Raw genomic sequence first — 25176 nt, forward strand, 5'->3', positions numbered from 1 at the left:
GTATTTCACTTTTCTGTGAGCCACAGGCAGTCCCTGAAACTCATGGCAGGGTGGAAAAGCCTTGCGAGAGTTGCCAATACCAGATTGTAAAAAAAAATTATGCCCTCATGAGCAGGCTTTCATCTGACATGCTAATTCTAAAAATCTGCCTTCCAACAGTTCAACTTTGCTTCAGCGAATCTCTCACCAGGCCCCTTCTAATAAATATCATTTATGATTTCTATGACACACTTGTATTGCAGTGAAATTGTGGAGGTAATGATCACTGGATTGATTGACACCTAATTATTCAATCAAACATACTCCTGTTCTGCTAGTCACAGACCACACATGCCAAATTTGATGCTGAAACAACTTTTATTAGGCATTTTGGAGGGGGCTTGGGAAGAAAAATCGGTCTTGTAATGAAAATCTTAACTATGTTGCAGCTACTGCAGCACCATAATACTATTTTCTCTCCTGCTGGCAATTTAGCAGCAGCAGTACTGAACACCAGAGGACTTCTCTATGGAGGGAGAGATAACAGCACACATTTACTAAGAGGATGAGGGGTTGGTTTCTTAACAATGGAAGTATACACAGATGGATTTGGTAGTTCTCAGCTGGTGAGCAAATTTTCAGCTATAACTCATTGTGCCTCTTTGGGTGGGAAAAATGGATTTCACATAAGTATTCCTTTCTGGGTCCATGAAAGATATAATGCAGGCAAGCTGAGTGGCAGATTTAGAAAGGCAAAAAAAGCCACTCCACATCATATGATGCTGAAGCTAAGTTGTACTGGAGCCGAGACACCAGGCCACAATGCATTCATGTAAGGCAGTAATTTACTTTCTCAGGAAAAATATTTGTTCTAAATCTGACACAACATTTTATAAGATATTTCTCATAAAGAGTGGGGGCATGAAAGTATCTTCATCATAGCTTACAAATGGATGAAGGCTCAACAGAGTTTCTGGAGATCCTATTTCTTTACCCCATCTCTTCTCTCCTAAGGCACTGGCAGTTTTCAATGAAAGCGGTTAGTCCAGATCTCTCTCTCTCTCTCAGAGTAGCAGGATCTCAGGGACATTCTGCAAACTTTGTAAAATAGCCATGGGTAAGCCAAGGCAAGCAAGTTCCTTAACTGTCTCAGTTATGCCAACCAGTGATCAAATCAAAGAGCTTTCTGACAGCTACTATTTCAGATTACCTCGGGAATGATTTGGGTGCCTAAGCCAAAGTATCCAGGACCACTTTAGACACCCCAGGCAATATGAATAATCCACATTGTGTCTGACAATACATAATAGAGACCGCTGCCCTTATAGCCAAGTAGCTGGAGCACGGGCAGTAAACCTTATGGCAACTTAAATTACCTTAGACGTTTATGGTTTGGCACATGAATTACTATGCTGGTGTTTGCAGATCACAGCTGAGTGCTTGCTTTCTTCTGTACCCTCACCTTGTACAAGGGGATGTGATATTTGGAACCTGGAAAGTGGCAGCTACTGTTAGGTATAGAAAGCCATTTAATTATAATTCTTCCGCTGCTATCTCTAACAGTAGAAGGGCATGGGCCTCTGAAGTCCCAAACCAACACCGAACAGTTCCTTTACTGAAATAACTTCTCTCCTCCTCAAGATTCATAGTGATGTCTATTCATTTTAATGAGAAGGGGAATCAAACTCCCTTGTAAATGTTGTAATAGCTCAGCCTCAAAGGCCTCCTCTCATAATTCATAGTTCTGCTCTTAAACCTGTGTCCTTTTTTTGCAGACTCCTCAGTGCATTTCACCCCAACTTTTGTCCTCCTCTGAACTTTGTTGAGTTTTGGGAGGTGCTCAGTAGACCAAATGGACAATTTCTTCTGCCATGAAGGAATTATAACATTCAGAATTTTTTTGAGAAGATCATTATTCAAGCTTTCCAGATAACTATTTCTGTCTTGGGTTTCAAGAACAATTTATTCATTGAGCTTAACTTTATTCCCATTATAGCCACGCCTCACAGATACTGTGTGGTAGTTTTATTCTATTTAGTTTCTCATGTTATTTCCAGAAATTACACAGTTCTTATTTCTATTACTGTTAAAACCTACTTCTTTTGGCTAAACTAACAGAAAATTAATTTTAAAACAAAGCTTGTTATGGTTTGGGGATAGTTTTATTATTATTATAACACTATATCCATACAAAGAGTTACATTACCTGCAAGTATGCAATGGCAAGTTAAAAATTGGAAATACTGTTAAACTTATGTTTATGAGAAATGCACTTAATTATGTCCTCCTTTGCAGATACCACAGAGAAGGCAAAAGCAGCTTTTTTAAGTGCCAGCCTCACCTAAGTGCCAATGCCTCTGTTTTAGGAGCTGAGCACAAACCTTACAGTCCCAGTTTTCCCAGTGCAAGCCCAAATGAGAGCGACAGAGCAACTGTGTCACTCTCTAGCACCTAAAATCCTTGGCTCAGCATTTTCTAGGAGGACAGCCTGTGTCACACTGCCTGTCCTCTGGCCACGTCTCCACTCCATCACCATCAGATCAAACATGAGATATCAGACTCTAATCCTGTCAGCACTGACTGCAGAAGATCAACAGCCCTCCCAGTACTCCATGCCAGTGTGAAGGTGGAAATTTTGTCCATATTTTGAGAGAAAAAAATGAAAACATTATTCAGCCTTTAAATTTTCTGAAGAAAAACAGATTACACACACACACACACACACACAAACACAAATTGCCACCAAACAACCAGCAGCTCTCTGGAGCTGCTCAGAGGCCTGGTTTATTGAAAATATTCTCATTGGGTATGGATTAGTAGGCAAACGGCAGGAGAAAGAAGTCAAAGGTGCAAGATAAATTGGGTTTGTTACAGAAGCTGTAATTTATCATCACAGTATTGCCAACACAACTGTAGAGAATTATATATAAATTTAATAAAACAACTGCTATATTACATTTATTATCCTGGAGTCAGTTTTGGTTATCTTCTCCTCCTCCTAGAGAAGAAGCTTTTTCTGCAAATAATACCACTGAATCTGGTCATTTATATTTTAAAAGACCACCTGTATTACCTTACATGCAAATAATAGTATAAACAACAGCATATATCAAAATATTAAGAACATAGAATTACGCATTGCAGGTGAGAAGTGAAATGTTACGTAGTTTGCTAGATGTGGCAGTCCCCTCTGACGTTCAACAAAGAAGTAAAGACAGCTGAAGCAGTGAGAGCTCTAGTTAAGCAAAATACATATAAACATGGAAGACCTCTCTTCTGGAAAACCACGCAATTAAAGTGCCGTTGTCCCCTCCATGCACCTGTCAAAACTGCTTGGGGGTTGTTAGGGTGAAGGTGAAGGGGAGGGCGGGGAGAGAAGAGAAAAGGAGCCACTGCAAATAAGCAGAGTATTTTATTAGAGTTATCTCCTTCTTGCAAGAATGAGTGCTCAAATAGATAATACTTTTCTGTGAAATCCAGGTTTCCAGCTTCATGTTAAGAAGAGGCTCTTACCTTATGGGATTATCCATCCTTGATACTGTGAGAAATGCTGCTAAGTTTGCTGTGTAGGAAGAGCACACGATAAGGGTGAAGAGCCACCAGCTTCCCATTACAATGCGCATAGCCACAGAATTGACAGTAGATTCGCCCCCTGCAAACAGACAGAGAAAATGAGCGTCTCTCAGTAGCTTCCATTTATGATCACCCTCTGTGTGCGCTGTTATGTTCAACTTTGTTGGAGCTACCCCTCTGCATTTCTGCTTCCCCTCCAGACAGCCCTTTCACTGTGAGAAAAGCACTGCTTCTGCTAAGACCGATAATTTACAAACATTTTCTCCAGTCAACCTTATCTTGCCCTGGATACTGTTCTAGCAAATCATCCTTCAACATATTTCCCTTGGAAATTATTGAGGAGCACATCTACAGAACATGAAAAATATTCTAAATAAAGAAAGTTCAATGGTGAAGCACGATTAATATGCAGAATTAAATCGTTTCAGTGTTCAGAACATAGTAATATTCTTTTTTCAATGGCCATTTTCAATTTGGAAAAAACCCACAAAATTGTCCAATGGCTTATGTGCTATCTGTGCTGTATTTAAATCTGCAAAGACTTAAGTATTAGTGTCATTGTCACTCTTTACAACATTTCAAACAACATGAAGATTTCTTTCTAGCAGGCTTCAAGCACAGTTATGCTTGAACATTGTTGGAGACCAAACCTTACCATATAACTGGTGCTAGTCACTTCAGCATATGTTTGTGCTGATTACATCTTACTGTACTTAAACCCATCAGCGATGCCACCTTAATGAGATGAGGGACCAAGTTTCATAGCAATAGTAAGGATTTTCCAGCTGAAGCTTTATAAGCTTGCAATCACAATGAAAAAAATGTAGAAAAAAGTTAACAACATAACCGTATGTTAGCATTCAACAAAACCTGCCTTCCAAGAATGGTACTAACATTATAGATATGGGACAAAAACTGTGTGGGCAGATTTTGCAAACAATTATTTATAAAAGTAGCTTTCTTAATGGTAGCAATCCCATTGAATTCAATAGGCTTAGTCCTATGCCTAGAGATTCCTGAGTGTAAAGTTAGTTACATGGCTACAAATCGTTTTCCTATTCACATCAAAGAACCAAAAGATAAACTGTCTCACATTAGTTCAAAAACATATAAATTTCTAAAATTAAATTGAAACAATTAGAGAAGGGGCTAGTTTCAGAGTTGGAGAAGTGTAATTCCGCACCAAGCAGCTCTGTAGTTTATTTATTGCGTGATAATTTTCCCGAAGTGGAAAAGCCTGCTACGAGTGTTCTTTCTGGACTTACCGAGAGACAGAAAAGCAGAACATACCTGCCCCCCAACTTACCTACCTCTTCCCACTTTTCAGCAGCTGGGCAAATAAAACATATTACCTCCCCATACGAGCCTTCTCTTTCATCTTTAGACAGTTTTGGCCAAGACTAACATGTCCCAACCTGCTTTACCCAAGGCAGAACATTTCTGACCATCTGTCAGTGGTGTTTATAAGAGAGTAAGTACCTTGCTGAACGAAAGCGCCGTACACGACCCAGATGGCACTGTGAAGGGTGGAGGAAGCAGAAGGGCTTGGCTGGGAAGCATTCTGCGCCCTGACTGTCTGGATCCGGTTCAAGACAAATATCAAGACGCCAACTATAGGGATGGCTGCAGCAATGCAAGCCCACACCGCAAAGTCGAAGGGAGCAAAGAGAGAGAAGATGTTGATTTTCTCTTCGGGCTTTTTGATTAAGATCCCCACGGAATAGTCCATGTACCGCTTGCTGAAGTCCACAACGCTCTCTCGTTCTGGTGTTATAGTGATGGCTGAGATGGCTAGGTCTGCTCTCTGCGAGAAAAACGCAACGGATCAGACCTCTTCGTTTCACCAAGAATTTGGCCAGCATGAGCCTTAAGGAGAAACTTTTGAAGAACCAAGTGACTCCATGCATTTCTTTCTATAACTTAACACGTTCAGACAAATTTAAATAAATTGTCTAAAAATAAAACCAGAATCAGTTTAATCTTTGAACATTAGTTAATTGCACTAGTTTAAAGCACAGTAGTGAAACATAACCTGTCTACGTACTCTAGAACAAAAAGCATCACCTCGACTTCTCTCTGGAATGAATGCAACTTGTTTAACCTTTACACTCACTTGTTTTCCAAAGGATGCCTAAATTCCAAACCATATTAACCTGGTGCAAGCAATAAGAAAGAAATACCATTTATTTAGCTTGTGTATTTGATAGGAAGGTGCAAAGAGCTAATATTTGTTCTCCCTGCAGAGTTGCCAGCTTCACATATTCATGAAGGGATTTCATATGACAGCTGGGAGGGAAGATTTTGTTTGTTTTTTACAAGGAATAACGCGATTGCAAAAATTAGTAACTGGAAGAATGCTAACCAAAGGCAACTTTGTTCCTGAAACTACTTTAACTTCAACATTTAAAGCGAGTAGGTTTTACACGTAGAAGGTCTTTCCAAAGAAATTTAACAGGATTTCTTACCACATTTTCAAATCAATGAAATTCAAACAGCTTATGTCAATGCAAAATAAGTAAAAAATTCTTTATATTTCCTAGCACCAACCAAGAAGATCCCATTGTCATACACACATTTCCTATTGCTTTAATTGCTTCTATTTCTTCCTAAACATCTACTTACCAGACACTGAGCCACCTACTTACTAAATAATGAGAAAGCTTTCACTTTCACTAATAACTCCACTGCAGAAGAGTAACCTTTTCTACCAAGGGCAGCAACATGGAATATTAATTCCTTTGACTCTCCTTCTTGATTAACAATTGTCCCATGTCAGACAGCAAGACCATGAACAAAATGCACTCTAATTTCATTCTCTGGGAGATTCTATGCTACAAACTTTCCCCATTTACTTCAATGGAGTTCAATTAACTTACTCCTGATTCGCAAGATTGTAATTAAGAAAAGAAATTTGGTCCTCTCTGTTTTAAATGAACACATAATCTTGAGATCAGTTTAAATTCTGGTCCTTCAAAACACTCCTTTATGGTATATTACTAGGGACACTTCTCTTGTTTTGGAGTCAAACAGTTGATCATTATCAAACACATTGCCACAAAGTGACCCAAATAAAGTCAAACCTAAAAACAAGTAGCAAAGACATAATGAAAAAAATTAAAATAATAATAGTTAGTATTTTAAGAAGAATACATTAAGAATACATTATTTATTTTCTAGAGACATTCAGTCACACACACATCCATGTCCTCTCTTCTTAGTCTTACAGCTATGTAAACACACAGATTTACACTGATATAATTTATGTTGAGAACAGTTGGGAGTAAATAGAAGAGACTCTCTAGTTCCTATCCTGGATACAGGGTCTTAAAATGCATGGTTTACACCATACTCAAACCACCCATAGCTCAGAAGTGTTCTGCACTGGTGCTTTCACCCTAATTCATTCTCTTGTAATTTGGAATGGAGGAAGGGGAGAATTTAAACAACCTCCTTACAAAGCCTTGATGTCCTACTCTGAAGAGTCTTTTTTTTTTTCTTTTCTTTTCTTTTTTTTTTTTAAAATGCAGCTTGTTTTCCTTGTACCTTGTTAATGAGTTCTCCAATCATGCCATTCCAGGAGCTGTTTTGGAGCTGCTGTCCATATTTGCCATCAGGAGCTTGATATATCTCATACTTGAAGCCCAGATTCTTGGCAAGTGCATCCAGGACATCAATGGAAAATCCTTTATATCGTTTTGGTTGCCCAAGTATGTTCTCTGCCACCATCACAAAAGGTTCTTCCTGAGAACAAACCAATATCTTAACTGATAATTGAAATACGTTTTTTAGTTTGCTTCTCTTAGCAAAAAGATGTTTTCCTGAGTTAATTCTGGACAACTTGGCACAGATTTTGAGACACTCATAACCTTCTGAGGCAAAAACTGTAGGCCATGTGGGATACTATGAGGGATCCCAACTGGATACCACTGCCTCAGCACCTGAGTCCTATGTGGCCTTGGGTTTTCCACAGCTCTTGAGAAGAGGCAGAGACTCCAGAAGACAATTCAACCCCCTCTAGCAGCTTCCTGGGGCTCACAGGATGGATTGCTCTCTGAAGTACCTGCCTCTTCTCGCTGACTATAAAGAGGGCATAGACACCTACTTTAGTGTCCTAACTAGCTGTCTAGAACATAGACATTAAGTACCTAAGTCCGAGATAAGAACAGTACTACTGTTCATCTATCTGAGATCATATCAGATCTAGAAAGTCATCTTTTGCAGACAATGATTAATCTTTTATCCAGGAGACATAGTGAAACAAGAGCTAAAACTGCTACATTTTATGAGTATTTAAAATTTTGAAAATTCAAAGAATAACCTTCATGGGTACTGGATCCTGGAGTAGTTTAAATTAAAGTCTGTTCTGGGACCAAGGCAATGCAGCATTTTGCGGTATGTTTTCTGTCAGGCATGGGTGTCCTGCTCTCCGGTGGGGGAACACCAGGGCTGCTGGCAGCAGAGCCACTGCAGCTGGCTGCCTTCACAACCCACTATTGACATTCTCCTGGAAGGGATCTGCTCGCCTCCCGCATGAGCTACAGCATAACCTTGCCTGTCACCAGGCAGAGGAAAGAAAACTGGGGGCTGGGGCGGATGCCTTCGTGATCTTATGTGGTACCTCCTATTTGTACCATGATTCAGAAAAAGAGAAATAAAAAACACAAAAAGGCACCACATTCTGCAATCTGCAAACTACAATATTTTGGGCAGGAATGCATTAAAGTCCTAAATTGCCCCTAATTTAGCACTTAGGTGAGAGGAGCTCTGCTACCACTCTGGATACTAACAGACAGTAGTCCCAAAAGTGTAATGATTTTTTTGAAAGATTACGCCTTTCTAAAAGATATAGCTTATCTCAACGGGAATTTATGAGCTTGATGGAGGAAACACTTGATTAAATTTTACAGCCTGCAGTGTACAAGAGCCAAGATTAGATTATCATAATTGGCCCATCTGATCTTAAAATACATGAAATGTTGGAAACTGCATATCCGAGTTAGAGTACGGTATGTGGAATGCACCCCTGTGCACTCAGGCCCTGTGCTGCTTCCATGCCCAGTAGGAATTACAATGCAGAAAAACAGCATAAGCAAACAAACAAATGCTCTGTATCTCTGACAGTGCACAGCTTCACATAAAATAATAAAAGGCCATCATCTATCTTCCTTGCTTATGCAACTGAACATCCAAAAATACAGAACTGAAAATGATAGGGAAAAATACTGTGGGAAGTGCCCAAAATACTCAGTCAGATCCTTTTTATTTTGAGCATTTTGTTTCCTGAACTCAAATGGGATCATACCAAGACAGTCACCACTTTGAGTGTCAATCCTTGTAAGTCATTGCCCAGACGTCGTTCTTGTAGGCTACCATTCAGTCCTTTCTCAGAGTCCCACGTTGCCAACTAGAACAGAAAGGACAGTGAGGCTGAAGGACTGTTAGGCAGAAATCTTCCAGTATTTACATAAACATTTAACAGTAGCATGACTGAATCCAGAACTGATATAGAGAGGATGAGAGATGTGTGGCTTTTATAAATGCAGAATCAGAATTAGTGAGATTCAGAGGACAGACATAAACAAGTACCATGCCTGAATGTATTTACATCGATGCCTGTAATATAACTGCTCTACTATCTGTAGTATTTGTCATATTATTTCACTTAGATCACTCTGATACAACATTTCTCTCCAGTAAGTTTATATTGCCTGACAGTCCTCAGGATTATCTGTGGTCTCAGTATCCCATATTTCCCTCTCTGCTCAGATCCCCTCCTACTTTTCAAATCATTCCTTACTGCTTATCAAAGACCAACCTTTTTTTCCTGGTGCACAACATTCTCGCTCGCTCATAGTCATAAATTCTTGACACAGATTCTACGGTGTCAAACTGTCTCCTCTCTCGGACTTTCTTTAGATCCTATCTTAAGTCTGTTTTCTCTGTTCTTGCCCTGCTTCTGCCTCATCAGTAAAACAATGACAGCCTCTCAAGTTCCCAGGCTCCTGATGACCAAATATCTCGTATCTACCAGTACTTCATGCACCTGCTAGATGTATCTGGATGCATGTTTTCAGGATATCTCCCTGGAATACTACATCTAAATATTTTATTTTTCAATTACATGTATTGCTTTAAAAATCAATTTTACTGCATATTCTGAAGAGAAATGCAGTAAAATTCAATAGAATAGGTTCAACAGAAAAGTCAATCTTCAGTGACCTTTGGATTATTCAAACTAAATATGCTCTTCAGCAGCAGCAGTCAGACACTCCTTTTGCCTTCAAACAGAAGGTGTCATTTTGTTCAGAAGAGTCATAAACAGTATCAAGTAGAAACTGTTTCCTTCTTTTTTTTTCAGCTCTACTCTTAAACACCAATACTATGCTCACATATGTGGAAGCAGTGGTGTTAGCTGAAGGCATGCCCTGTAGAAATCAAACATAGGCCAAGATCTGTGAAATGTGGCTTCTTCCTGCCAGAAGCTAATTTTCATGTAACAAGTCAAAACCTTCTTGGAAAGAACTTATTTCACTGAAAATGCCTATGGCTAGATGTCCTACATGATTTACTTCTATGACTTCAGTTTTATCCTAAAGCCTCAAAAATCAAACCAACAAATAAAATGTGATGGGAAAGATCTGCATGGTTTTATTTTTGGTTTGTTGCACTAAACTGATAAACAGGGAACTAGAAAAGAACAGGACATTCAGTGAATATTCAGCCATCATAACTATCACAACTGATGAAAATTATTCTATAGTCACTAAATCTTCAAAGTTGACACGCAGGAAAGGAAAGAATTAAGCTACACCTCCTTTCATGCAGATGACCTGGGGGACAGAGGAGGAGAATGAGTGAATAATATTTGGCTTTCTAATGATACTCCTGAAAGCTAAAGTATCTCAGATTGAAAATTCTTCCCCTGTGATGCCAGTTTGGAGTGACAGATGAGCTTCTGCACATAAAAGTGTCTGCAGCAATACAGGTAGATACCTATAGCCATGGTGCCTTCTAAATTCAAACTTAGATGCTTGCTCTGAAATATGCCCAGATGTTTCTTAGCTTTTGCTATTGCCAAACCAAATTGATGAATTTGTCATCTGACATAAATCAGTGTGGTTCAACAGACTTCAAAGACCAGTTTAGGTTTGTGTGGTATATATTGTGTCTCAAATCTGTACAGAAAGTTCACTGTCTAAGCCTTCTTCAGCTGTCTTATGCAGTAAGTATATGATAAAGATACATGGAAGGTTTTGGCCAAATGGCTTGCACAATCTACAGATGATTATTAAATATTTATTAAAAAATGGAAAATGTAACACATTCATTTATTACTTCACTGCTGGTGGACTGACATTTCAATTCCTCCTCCCACTCCTTTTCCTTTCAAAAGTTCTAGCTGATTTCATGTCAAGGCCTTAGACTTTTCGAATACCCCACATTTCACATTCTGCATCAACTCTAACAATTCCAAAAAGAAACTGGAGACATGCCAGTGCAAAATCATAAATTTACTCCTTTTATTCAAAAGGAGCAAGACAAAGATTCCTCTTTTATGCAGTAGGGGTAAGTGCAAGGAGGAGGAGAGTATTTCACTTCAGCACAGAACTCCATAGTGTTCTCTATGGAGGCACAAACTTTTCAGTCTCTAAAATGCAAACTATGCAGATAAAGTTGAGAAATGGAACATGAGGAAAACCACTTCCAGAAGGGATTTTTCCTGTGCATTCTTGTGCTTCAGAAAATTTCATTTGTTCAGAATTGTGCCAGTTTTAACTTCTACTTCTTGCAGACAGAATTTTGTTTACAGGACCAATGTATTTGCAATTACGTCTATCAGTTTGTGACAGCTGACCTGTCAAGATCAGTGCCTGAGAAACTAATTTCCAGCACTGTTAAACACAATGAGTACTGCTGTTATTTGATAAGTTAGAGTTTCATTCTCTGTAGAAACATGTACCATGTTCCTACCAGAAGTCTGAAGCCAAAGGTTGTAGCACAGCCATCAGCTGACAGTAGATAAAGGGCCTTTAGATCTGTTTATGACAAACTGCAGAATCAGCACTTGTAGGATGTATTTCAAAAATCAATGGTCTCTGGAACATATATTTAATGGCAGTCTGGGTGGGTTGTTTTTTTTTTATTCTCAAGTTATTCCGTTATGGGAGTTCAAGTTTTGAAAACAGCTACTTTATTAAAGCTTTTCAACTTAAACTTTCTTCCTAGCTTCTCTTTCTAAAATAGGTGTATTGCTGGGAATCCTATAGTTCTAGCCATACATCAGAAGCTCAATCATCCAATAAAGACAAACCAGAGGAAACAAATGTGAAATTCAGACAAAAAGGTGATTTGTTGAAAAATTCTGACTCAGGACATGCTTCTGATCATTATCAATATTTACTGCATTTTCAACCAGAACTGCAAGGAAAAGCTTGGAAAGTCACAATTGTAACATTGTTTTCAACCTCCACAAGCAATGTATAGCTCCAAACACATATAGTCAACACACAGGCAAAACAATTACATGCCTAGACAACCTAGGCATGTCAAACAATAAAGGATGTCATCCAAAGTATGTCTCTTGAACTTGCTGTTCAGTACTTTGTCCTGAAAGGTACTGGTATCTGTCAGGACCTCCAAAGAAAACTTGATGTCAATGTAACTTTAAGGTTCCCGAGTTTCAATTAACAAATTAGAAGTCAAATTTTACAAAGGAGTTTCATAACTTTGTTAATGATGCAGCTGCTGGCTGCCCAACACTTACTTGAGCAATTAGTTCCCCAGGGGAAATCACATTGAGAAGTCATGGTAAACTCACACCAGAGAATATCATAGAATCATAGAACAGTTTGGGTTGGAAGGGACCTTAAAGATCACCCAGTTCCAACCCCCCTGCCATGGGCAGGGACACCTTCCACTAGACCAGGTTGCTCAAAGCCCCATCCAACCTGGCCTTGAACGCTTCCAGGGAGGGGGCATCCACAACCTCTCTGGGCAACCTGTTCCAGTGCCCCACCACCCTCACAGTGAAGGGCTTCTGCCTTACATCTAATCTAAATCTACCCTCTTGCAGTTTAAAGCCATTACCCCTTGTCCTATCACTACATGGCCTTGTAAAAAGTCCCTCTCTGGCTTTCCTGTAGGCCCCCTTTAGGTACTGGAAGGCTGCTATAAGGTCTCCCTGGAGCCTTCTCTTCTCCAGGCTGAGCAACCCCAACTCTCTCTGCATAGGAGAGGTGCCCCAGCCCTCTGACCATCTTTGTGGCCCTCCTCTGGACTCGCCCCAACAGGTCGATGTCCTCCTTATGTTGGGGGCCCCAGAGGTGGGTGCAGTACTCCAGGTGGGGTCTTGTGAGAGCAGAGTAGAGGGGGAGATTCACCTCCCTCGACCTGCCAGTCACGCTTCTTTTGATGCAGTCCAGGATACGGTTGGCTTTCTGGGCTGCAAACACACATTGCCAGGTCATGTTGAGCTTCTTGTCAACCAACACCCTCAAGTCCTTCTCCTCAGGGCTGCTCTCAATCCATTCTCCATCCAGCCTGTATTTGTGCTTGGGATTACCCCAACCCATGTGCAGGACCTTGCACTTGGCCTTGTTGAACTTCATGAGTTTCACACAGGCCCCCCTCTGGACGGCATCCCTTCCCTCCAGCGTGTTGACCGCACCACAAAACTTGGTGTCATCGGCAAACTTGCTGATGGTGCACTCAATCCTACTGTCCATGTCACCAACAAAGATGTTAAAATATCAGAAACAACTCCACAGATGTGTGAAGACCCTTATGAGCACGAGACAAACAATCCTTCTGCTCAAATAAATCAAGGCTGCATGCATTAAACACTGATTTGCAAGATTTACTACCTCCTGTGAACTTAATCAATTAGATTGAGAGCCTGTATGGCACTTCCTTCAGGAGATGAAACTGATGATAAATTCAGTTATTTGTTATACATCTGTTTGTCTGAAAGTCCGCATGTTCATGCTTCTCTGTTACACAACAATTGCATATTCCTTAAAATCAGTAACTTAAATTTAGTTTTCCTAACTCTGCTGTGAACGCTAACACCACTGGACTATAGCAAATGTCTGTCTCGGTCCCAAACAAATGGAGATGAAAATTATCCCAAACTCCTAGTAAATACAGTTGAAAACTGACATTAGCATAAAAAGTGAATATTTAATGTTTCTATCACAACAGTGAATAAGATAATTTAAACTATTTTAGTTTATGATGCAGTAGTTGCTGTCCAAATAACGCATGTCACTGCTTTCTAACATAATTTTAAGTATGACACTATCCTAAACATGATCTACTTTTCAGGGAAAATGTGAGTCCCATAAGAAATAAAACAAGATAATTTTCAGCATATGTATAGTAATGTTTGAAAGGACTACAATCAATCCAGAGCATGCATCTTCTATCTTACCAAACCTGAAAACTTTTATCTGGTGACTTCTTTGGAGCTAAGGTTAGACTATCCAAAGAAATTAAATTTGGGAACCTCTGCCTTGAAACCTGAAAAATTTCTAACAGACAGGAATTTGAAGAGAGTGCAAGGCAGGCGGTTGTCATGCCATGAGACAGAGACACCTGTATCAACCCAGAGCACATTTTCTGTGAATATGAAAGCTGTTCTGTGCATGGAATTAAATAAATTATGCTATGCCACTCACAATCTGATAATGCTTTTAGATTAAAGTTGAACTGAAACAGATTTCACTTCAATGACAACTTTTTTCCTAAACTTGAAGTCAACATAGTGTATATCAGCTATGATGTCCTTGTACCATGTACGTATATTTTGTGGCCTCACTCCCTTTGCCAGTCTTGCAATATGGCTAAACACTTACTGAAATATTTAACATAATAAAGCAGACTTTAAGTGAACATGATAATCAAAAAAACCCAAACAAACAACATGTAAACAAGAAAATTAATGTTTATGGGAGACAAATATGAAATCAGGGAGTGGTCCATTAAATAAATGGAGCAAATTGGACACTCCTCTGTTGCCATTCTAAGGAATAAAAGGAATTCCATTTAAATAGTAAGTAAAACAAATATTTACTTTTAAGTCCATGATTCTTTTTTAAATGCAGTATATCAGTAGTCTAGAGAATTTGCTGTCATTCAATATCATTCACAACAAGGTATTAGTAGGACTCACACATTGGATTATGTGTCATTCTTAAGGAACTGACAGGATTCCCTGAAACATCATTTCCATTTTTATGGAAACTGGAGTTGCCTCGAAGGTACCAAGATCTTTTCATTTGAAATATGGGACCATAATTAAGAAAAGTTTAAAAAACATTTTGGACTGTGTACTTATGTAATCCATAGTTACATAAAACAGGATTAGGAAAATACAACGGCATCAATTCTCATAGTTGCAAGCCAATCCAAACACCGATACAATTTATTTCTATAACATCTATTTAATTATTAGGAATATTCTAACATTTCTACTGTAAAGCATAAGCTTCTAGTCATTATTAGGGATAAGATACTGGACAAGATCACCAGCTGAACTGATTTAAGCTATATTGTGTGGTCCAGCGTAACTCAAATCTTGTTTGCAGTGGAATACCTGCAAGTCATCTGTGTCCAGATGTTTATTCTACTCTGATATTCTGCATTTGTTTATATTAAAGATGTAGCTTGCTTCTGAACATCTGCGGTGGGATTGGAATACCTATGCACCCATAGCCATAGAGCCACCGAAAACTCCAAAACATATTAAAACTATGAAGCAGAGGCTTGTGAACCAAGTCTTAAGTGGTACAGAAACTCTCAGTCTTTCGGGTGAAAATTTTATCACATCCTGTTCAATGCTCAAAATGTTCAGTTTGCCATTAAGGGCAAGGATTGCATCTGCATGGTAAATGTTCAGAGAAGGGCAGGGAGATCATGGAAAGCTGCTCTCTCCCATTCCCGATACGTCAGCAAAGAGCATCATCCATCTCCTGAGACAGTAATCTCTTTAAAGGCAACGCCTAGCCAATATAAAGTAAGAAAAACTGGAGGATAGGGAAGGGCTGCCTCCTCTGGGACTACCATGCCACTGTTGTTTGTCCAACAGGACCCTGGTTTCTGTGCAGGACAGTGAAGCACTTTGATGTGACTGTTGATGCTTTAATGGGCCTTTAAGAATGTGAGATCCTCAGGGAGAAGAACAGAGCTTGTTCTAATTTTAGTCTTTTGCAAATTTATGGTGCTATATAAGTGATAATAAAACATCTCTAGGGAATCACAAGAAGATAAGCGTTAGGCAGCAACACCTTGGAATGAACAAGTCATTCTGGACAAACTGGACTGCTTTTTTAATAGTGCTGCAGAATTAATAGGTAGCTGGAATGAAGAGAACGATATACTTGTATCTGAATTTTAGTTTTGTTTCATACAGGGTCTTGTGAAACCTCACCTAGGACAATTTGAATTTGTTTCCTGAATAAGAACAATATCACATGATTTATAGACTAGCTTCTAAGCAACAATGAAGAACAATGTATTAAGATGAGGAGAGAAGTTTTGAGGTAGCTTAGAGTAAGTCAATATTAAGATTTTATTTACTTTTACCTTTTTTAATGATTTGGAACAGGAAATAGCAAATTACTAAAATTAAAATGTCTAAGAAGCAAAGATATCTCAAAACTGGGAAGCGCTGCAAATATGTCAGACTAGAACAGTGAGAAAAATAAATGAGAGTGTAAGAATCCAGAGATGAAATAATAAAACGCATCTTGCATAACTAGAAGCGAACACTTATGAAAAGGGAAAATGAGAAATAGAGATACTTCAGTTGAAGAAACAAACACAGAAATTAATGTTAAAAAATTGTGCAGGGTGAAAGCGAGCTGCAAAGAGATGATGAACTTGTAATGTGGTATGGCTGCAAAAGTACCAGTGTGGTTTTGGACTCTACATGTCTCATGGCATAAGCTGCACAGAGAGCAGTCACAACACAGCTGAGAAGAATATACAGTCTTAATGCTGTGTTTAGTATCTGTCTGAACAAGATTTAGGCATGCTGGAAGAAAATCGAGGGAGAACAGGACAACTACTACTGGGGTGGAGGAGTCGGTTTGTACAAGAAGAGTAAAGACACAACTGTGAATATCTAACATAATGACAACTAAGAAATGGGAAAATTAGAAGCAAAACTAGATATAAGACAACAGAGCTACTGCTGCTGACTTCTAATAATCTACAGAGACCCTTTCATATGAAATACAAACAATTTCCTAGAAACATTCATTCATTCTCAATGTGGACTGTGAAATGAGGAATAGATATAAGGGCAGAGCTTTTCCGGGTATTTCTAAACAAAACAATTTTTCACAGGAAAGGTTTGGCACATCCAGGATATGAGAAAGTGCATATATGAAGGAAATCAAAGAACAGCTTGACAGCCTGGTGGTTCCTGAATTCACTAGAGATATCGGATCTGAACCAGTGTTTCATATAATACTGGATCCCAGCCAAAGGTGATTAGGATACTTATCTCCTATGTGGAACAACTTCCTTCAAGTCCCAGAGTGCAAGGTTTAGCCTGTGATCTCAACAGTTTCCCAAATCTCAGGTGAGTGGATTAATCACCATCTTTAAGGCTAGTATGGGAGCATGTTATCATTCACAAAGGGCAAAGGTATTGGTTTAGTCTTTAGGATGAACGTCAGGTATTTTCATCTCCAATAGAAAAATCCATTCCCCACTGCTGAAATGAAGAACTCAGCCAGAAGGAACTATGTAGGAGGTGCACTGGAGCAATTTAAGGTCCCAGCCTACAATCACTTAGAATTGTGCTTTAACTTAACAAACCTACATAATACCATTGAATCCTGAGAGTTACACTTATATAAAGTTAACTGAGCATAGAACTAGAATAGAAAATAAAGAAAGTTCAAGAACACTGAAGGAGGGATTTGAGTGGGAGAGAGCAATTGACCTGAACTGACATAGCTCAGGAAACAGATATACATCACTGCTCTTCTGAGAAGCCAGCGAGATAAATGGCAAATGTCTAGGATTAAGACGCCACGCAAAGACTGCCCTTGAAGTAGCATAATGCCCTTCAAACCATGCAAGAGAACTGGCTCACAATTAAGAGACAATAGCATTAACTGAGGCACTATCACGTAGATAGTCCCGTGAAATTCTTACTCAAGATTTAGGGAAACAAATCTCCCATTGTACGAACATAATGTAACTTTGGCAAGAAGCTGCATAATTAGAAGCAGAAAACTTACACAAATTGGAATGAAAATTTCAAAATAATGCGAAGGGCTCAAACCCAATGAAAAGTGATACAAACTACATTAAAAAAATGCAAATTAGTATCAGAAACATGTTTTTGCCATGTAAGATCAATTACAGTATTAAACCACTATCATCCAGAGAGTAGGATATAGCGTCTCTCTCTCCATGTCATTTACAATAATTTCTGCATAATAGATAGGGAAATCCTAGAGGGCAAAAACTACAATACCTAACCCAGAACTGTGGGGGTAGTTTAGGAGGACAGAGAACTACAAAGAGAGGATTTGGTACAGGTATTTCAGCATTAATATTTATCCTCTAGAAGCCTGTGTATTTATTCAGATCTTGCTCTACAAATTGTGCTGTTCACTGCAATTAACAATTTTGACCTTACCTACCATAACTCAGCAGTATCTTGCTCCACTATTTTTATGGTTCTTCACTGCAGAGAATATCAAATATTTTGATGTGAGAAGAAGTGGTTTCCTTTATGTTTTTCATTAGCCAAAGATCAGTTCAATTAAATGTAATGACCATATTATTAAAAGCCAACTATTTTACATATAGTAGAGGTCTACAACAGGAATGAAGATTAGACACATTATGCCTTATACTGCTAATATCAAGGAAGCTAAGATATTCTTGTGCACACATTTGTGTATGCAGTAGCTTTGTACAGTACTGTGACTCAGGAGTTTGATGCACAATTGAAGTAGTAGTTTTCTGTAACCCTACAGCTTTTATTGACAGAGTATAAGACTTCTCATACCCCTTGGGAGTGGACCAGCATCATATACTTTTTATTTTATATTGCATATACATCACATTGAATATTATGTTGAAGGACATAAATTATGAGTATTATATTTTTGCTGAAATAAGCTATTGCTCCATTAATTGGCAGAATGAGACATTATTTTTATTTTGCCAGCAAGTCACTGAAGGAGCAATGACACCAATTCAGGCTTGCTTCCCTTTCCATATTGTGATAGCTTGTGAGCAACTCCAATCTCTCATGGAACACAGAGAAACACCTATGTTCTACTGTGCCGAGCCCAAGCAAAGCATGTACGGGGCAGCAAATCCACATGAAGCAGAAGAAGGAGCTGACAGGACATGACAAGATAAATGTAACCTGTTAATATTCATTATATAAAAGTATAAATAGGCCATCTTCAGCTGTGGTAGAATAAATTGCTTCAATTAATACTAGTCTTTGAAGGAGCAGTGACTGCAACATGCTGATGTTATTAGTGCAGCAACACAGGCACTGGAAAAGATGTAGTATTAAATGAAGCAATCATAAGAGTGATGAAAACAATATGAACAAGAATATTATCCTATGATGGCCTCTCTATAAAGTGCAGTGAAGTATTACTCTGTCCCCAAATTTTTGCATTTCTTTTCCCTAACACGAAATCAAAATGCTGTGAAAATGGTGTTAAAAATAAATTTGAGCTGTTTTCTTCTAGGATTTTGCAGGTTTTTCTCTTGTAAAGCAGTCAGATAACTTCCACCCCTGTCCATCTGCACTTTTGCCACTTTTCAAGGCTTTAAAATATGAACAACATGCTATAGCATAGCAATGCTGTTGTTGAATCAGATGGCAGTGTTGCTATAGCAAAGGAAGTACGTGCAGCATCACAGTTCTTCGAAGGGTTGAATGAACTGGGAGTACCTAAGATACTGCTGAATCAGGCACTTCCCAGGGGCATTGTAAATTACCAGTGGATCTGAACAACCAGGCCTCTAAGCAAAAAATTAAAACTGATAAGTAATCACAAAAGTTAGACCAATCCAAATATAAAGTCCACAACAGATGTCACAAGTGAGTGGCTGAAACACCCTACAGCATGAGCTCCTTGCCACTGGGTTACCTATTTGGAAGACAAACAAGCCCCTCATCTTTCTTTTGCAATTTTAAAAACAAACAAAATTGCTGGCCAGTGAGAGATGGCAAGTGCTGGACTCCAACTATACTCTGAACTCTGCTGTTAAATATTGAAAGTCAGGTAGTTCAAGAGTAGCCGCTTGTGGACAAAACTGAAAGAATTTCTCCTGCCATTACTCATTACGTGTGGGTAAAACCGAAACAAATCCATTTCACAGAGAACAGGTTCATTTTCAATGTTTCCAAATAATCTTTGGTGGGAAAGTACTAGCTTCCGATAGCAGAACTACCCTTGTTATCTATGCAATAGTAAACTCAGCAGACTTTTGTAAACAAAAAGATCATTGAAAAGTTGGATCTAAGAACAAATACAAATTCATGCTGATTTTATATAGGTTCTTGACCTGCTCTGTGCAGTGTAGTAACTGAATACCTCCTTGCAGTGATGTTCTGAGAATTTTACTGGGGAGGGAGAGCAAGAGAGGATTGTGTAGCTGGACAACTGTCAGGACCTGGTATCTTTTCCAGTCATTCTACATGAGAGCTCTGCACTTGGGAATTAATCAGCACGCTACAATTGGCTATGGCAAAACATCTGCTCTCTTTTTGAGCTGAATTTTTACTGGATTTCTTGGATATTATCAGAGCGGAATGCTTTTGACTTCTCACTACACATTCGAGAAACCTGTATGTATATCTGCAGTTCTAACAACTGAACTTTTCATAGCTTGGCCCATTCTGCGGTCATGTGAGAAAGAGACCATGGTGCGATTTCACCCGCTGCAGACCTTCTGAAGTTTGACCATCATGAATTCACTTTCTGATTCTGGTTGATGGCACTGAGTCATCTCAGAATGAAAGTGAAGTTCAGCCCACTCTTTGGTATCACCTGTCGAGCTAGCTCCAATCCTGTATTGAAAAACGCTCTTCTCTCAAACTTCACATACTTTTGAAAAGCTCCACAACTTCAAGAGTATTTTTTTGTAGAAAATCACTTAAGAAATAGAATTCTTACTAAAATTTTCATTTGCAAAGCTTTGAGATTCAGTGTCTTACATTTTTCATGAAATTTGTATACACTTGTTATTTTATTTCATTTTCCTACCATTGCTGTTATCAAATTACCTCATGATATTTTGGTGGCAGCCTTGATATAACAATAAGGACAGTGTTCTAGAGGAAAAGATATTCTATTCACATTTTAATTCAAAAGGTGTGGATTTATAAATGTAATTTATAAAACAAATTTTAAAATGTAACACAAAAAAGTCAAAGTCTTAGACAAAATGTTGGTACTTTAAAATGAACATTTTAAAAAAACAATTAATATTTTATCAGGATTGCTGTCAAGAGAAGTTAATATTCTCTGGTGACATAGGTAACAACCCTAAATGCCAAAGTTTCCCTGCTGAAGGTTTTAAGTGAATTTTGACCAGCTCTGGTTATCAGCACTGGAATCTAGACCTAGATCTATGGAACACTGAAAATGCCTGTTATAAGTTTAAAAGTTCAGTTTTTACTGAACTTTCCCTTATTATGATTTTGACAACATGACTTCATCTTTATCCTTGCTTCTCATAGAATGTGACACAAAATGACTTCAACTATTTGCAGACATTTTTCTCCTCAAGAACAAAGAAAACAACTGAGTAAAAAACCCGTAACTTGGTGTTTGGTAATGGATAATTACCCCTCCAAGAAAGAGAAGCACTGTAGAGAGTATTAAGGAAAATATGAATTTTCTTCTGTGTAATGATAGACATTTAATGGTTTTAATTAACAAGCTGTATTGAGACAGCTTTCAAAAAATAGATTTATCCCTTTAGCTTTGTTACGTACATAGAGCAGGTTTTGTAAGGCAAATAAAATTAGCAGAGAATATACAAACATTATATCCATAGATATTATCATTTATATAAACTACATACCAGTTGCTAAGTATTCACAAGGAATATAACAATACACTTAGCTAACTTTTGATTATTCTTCATAAAGAAACCATGGTAAGCGTGGAAAATACTTTTCCATGTTACAGTTTACAAACCGTTTGCTTACAAAGATTTTGCCCTCCTTTGTTTTTTCCCACTTCAAATCAACATTGCAGAGACTTTAGCTTTAAAAAAAACAAACCTGGAATTTCAGAACTTCTGAGCAATTTTACGCAGTGACAGACAGTGCACATATGGTGTATAAGAAAGATTACAGTAATAAATACTTTTCCCCAGCTCCACAAACTAGCATGTACCAGCAAAACTCCATCACTAGAAAGGATGTGGTAATTTCAGCAAAGTAGTCAAACGTAAGAAATGAAAGCAGGTAGGAAAGACAGCTTGTACTATGTGTAATGCTAAAAGGCTTGCCTTTCGGATTCCTTGCCACAGCTTTAAAAATAAACACTGAGCTCCAAGAAGCTTTATAAGAGAGCCCTACATCATGTTTGGAAGGATTCAATAATTTGGTAAGTTTACATAATTACTACAAAGCTCATTTAATATGGCACCTGATGCTTTGCTGTTCCCAAAGTGTCGAGAAAAGCTTTTACACAGGTTAAACCTGATCAAATTAGAAAACAAGACGTGACTTATGTGTGGTCCAAACTTCTCAGTGGGAGGCGACAAACTCGCTGGGCCCACGGAGGGCCACACGTAAGTAGGAGAGGTTTTGCTGGGGGAAAGGCAGCAGCTCTCCGGGAATGGCCCACTGCTCAGATCTCCCTAGCGCATGACCCTAGCTTAAAACATGACAAGGTTTATTCCTACAGCGTAAATGGCTCTTGGTCACTACGGGGCAGGTAGTCTTTCAACAATAAACAGCAGAGTTTGTACGCAGCATTAAGGTCTAAAATGGGCAATGCCTTCAGAGAAATATGGATGCAGAAATATGGCAAAGAATTACACAAACATATTCCAGGAGGAAAAAACACACATTACATTCATTAGATCCCTTCCTTACTGCTTTAACCTGATATTCTTTCTGTTGCTATGGTGATTGTTATCCAGCCATTTATACATTTAAAGAAAAAATCAGTATTCCCTCTCATGAAATTCTAAGTGTGAGAAATATCTCCTTAACGCAATATAAAGACTATTTCCTCAGTGGACCCATCAGGCATTCATTTTCCTAAGGTCTTCTGAGTCCATTTAAACTTCTCTCTTCCACATATTCTGTGGCAATGAATTCCAAAATATAAGCATACAGTCTCTGAAATGTACTTTCTTTTATTAGTTGTAAGCTGGCTACCTGTTCATTTTATTAAGTATCCTCTAGGTTTGCGTTATGAGAAAAAATGAATAATTGTTCCCATTTCATCTTTTCATCTCTTTGTTTCATAAACACCTAGCGACACTTCCCTCTTCTGTCCGCTTCCTGAGCGAAAGAATTATGGTGTCTATAGTCTGTTCATGTAGAAGCAATCTGATATCTCCAATCACCCTTTTTCCTCCTCTGTATCTCTTCTAGTTCATCCATATATTTTTCAGAGGAGGAAAAAAATAAAACTCACATAAAAACCCAGCCCCAACCAAATAATAGAGACTGGCCAAAAATCAGCCCATGGAAAATTGGAAAACTGGCTTCGGAAAGCTAACTTTCTGATACAGTATTAAACCTTTATTTTAAAATTATCTTAGAAGAGTTGCCTCAAAAATCTTCAATGCTGCATTTCAGCATTAAAATGCAGACACAGCTGAACAAGGAAAGTGGAAAGCAAATGTCACTTGCCAGTAGAAATCGAATATATTTAGATAAGATATACTTCGGAAATGGAAAATAAATGCTTACCTACTATATGCAGAGTAAGATGTAGAATTATGTAATGTTTCTTGGAAAAAGAAAGTTTCATTCAGTAGAAAAAATGATAACACCCTCCATTGTATTAGCTGGGAACTCTTCCCGAAACCCTTGCATTGCATAAGCAAAAGGCAGCATACACGAAGTAGAAAGCTATGAGCTAGCAGTAATCTCCCTCCTCTCACTAGGCTCAGAGTAAAATAAATCGTTTGTTGGTATTTGGCTGCCTGCAACTCTTCATAAAGCTAAGGGGAATTTGCAGCAATTGCTGAACTTCCAGCATTTCTGTAGATCGTTTTTCTGTCTGCATAAAGGACATCAGGCCTTTACAAATGTTCCGGCCAACATGGATTTTTTTGTAATTCACAGAATTGCTTTGCAGGTCCCAGAATGTCTGAAGGCTACAGACTCTGCTCACAAATCAAATTAATTAAAGGAAACAAAATTAACAGTGTGTTAATAATTATGGGTTGTTGTCCATATCTCCATGGTACAATATTCCCATCTGCTTTGGAGCAGGCTTAGGACAAGCACTGATGGTTGAAAGGCCCTACAATCTGCTGGCTGTCCATCAACTTAGTAGCTCATGATACTCGAGTGAAAACTTGTCCATTACTGAACTAGAAGGGCCTGCATTAAACAGATTAATAACTAGCTCCATGACAGATTTCAAACTGCAGCAACTACAGGGAAGGATGAATGAATAGGTGAAAAATATCATCATCACATCAGCCCAGGTGATGCTACTAAAATGCTGCTAATTAGCACTCCCAAGGTCACAGTTAGTCAACAACCTGTGCTCAGATGGGCATACAAAATGGACGCAGTCAAGGATGGAGAAGAAACTCCGATAGCTGAGGTCCTTCCAGAATTGGCAGCTCAGACCGTGAAAGCTGCGTCTGTTCATTGCTCGGAGACAGAAGGAGGGCTCCTACGCTGAGGGCTGTCAGTCTGGTACCAGCACAAGCACTCACTCACTTTTAGAGTCCAGGAAAGGAAAAAGATTTGACTGTTTCTCATCCAAAACATACTGAAAAGCCTGGTTAGCCAGCTGGATTGGGTACCCAGGTCACAGGCCCTGCATCCCAAGAGTGACAAGATGCAACTATTCAGGTGGTCCTTCAAAAGGCAGAACCTGATTAGAGACAGCTCCTCCAGTCAAGGACTTTGCCTTCACCCTGCTGAGTAACATAGACTGCATCATCTAAGATCATAACTGCCTTAGCTAAAATGTTCTCCTTTAAAAATATACCCCTCCCTACGTTCACCTAGGGCTGTCATAAAAATGGCATTTCTTCATCTCTCCTTTAGGGAACATACAGCTGCATTAAATATATATACATGATATGCACGATACACGTAGACAGATATATATGTATATATGTATGCATAAAGAATCCTGAGCAGTTATCACTTGTAAGAATGTGGCTAAGTTTAAATTGCCTTTCAGTACTAAATGTCACAGTCACTATAGAGAGCTACAAGTTAAAGAAACTTACAGAAATGAAAAAACATTTCCTCAATATTCTTAGCTAGTTTTTATAGTTTTTTAACCAAGTTAATTGCTCTTCTTTTGGGACACTTCTATCTGCTTATACCAAGTCTCCTGGTCTTGAAGTGGTACCATATCAGTTGGGGGAACCAATATTGGACCTCTCAACAAGCAGGAGTTTGCTGTTTGT

The 25176-nt window shown here is 38.6% G+C and overlaps 1 protein-coding gene across 6 annotated transcripts in view; it reads right to left on the reverse strand.

Annotated features, from left to right (window-relative positions):
• GRID1 (glutamate ionotropic receptor delta type subunit 1) overlaps positions 1 to 25176 on the reverse strand; it is a 561238-nt gene that overhangs the window by 50020 nt on the left and 486042 nt on the right. For all 6 annotated transcript variants that reach the window (XM_069796078.1, XM_069796077.1, XM_069796076.1 and 3 more), the window contains 4 exons: positions 8855 to 8956; positions 7096 to 7293; positions 5032 to 5356; positions 3493 to 3631 (listed from right to left, as the gene is read on the reverse strand). In XM_069796078.1, the coding sequence (XP_069652179.1) occupies positions 3493 to 3631; positions 5032 to 5356; positions 7096 to 7293; positions 8855 to 8956 (764 nt within the window). The remainder of the gene's footprint in view (positions 1 to 3492; positions 3632 to 5031; positions 5357 to 7095; positions 7294 to 8854; positions 8957 to 25176) is intronic.

Source organism: Haliaeetus albicilla, chromosome 11 (genome assembly GCF_947461875.1).
Source record: "Haliaeetus albicilla chromosome 11, bHalAlb1.1, whole genome shotgun sequence".
NCBI lineage: Eukaryota > Metazoa > Chordata > Aves > Accipitriformes > Accipitridae > Haliaeetus > Haliaeetus albicilla.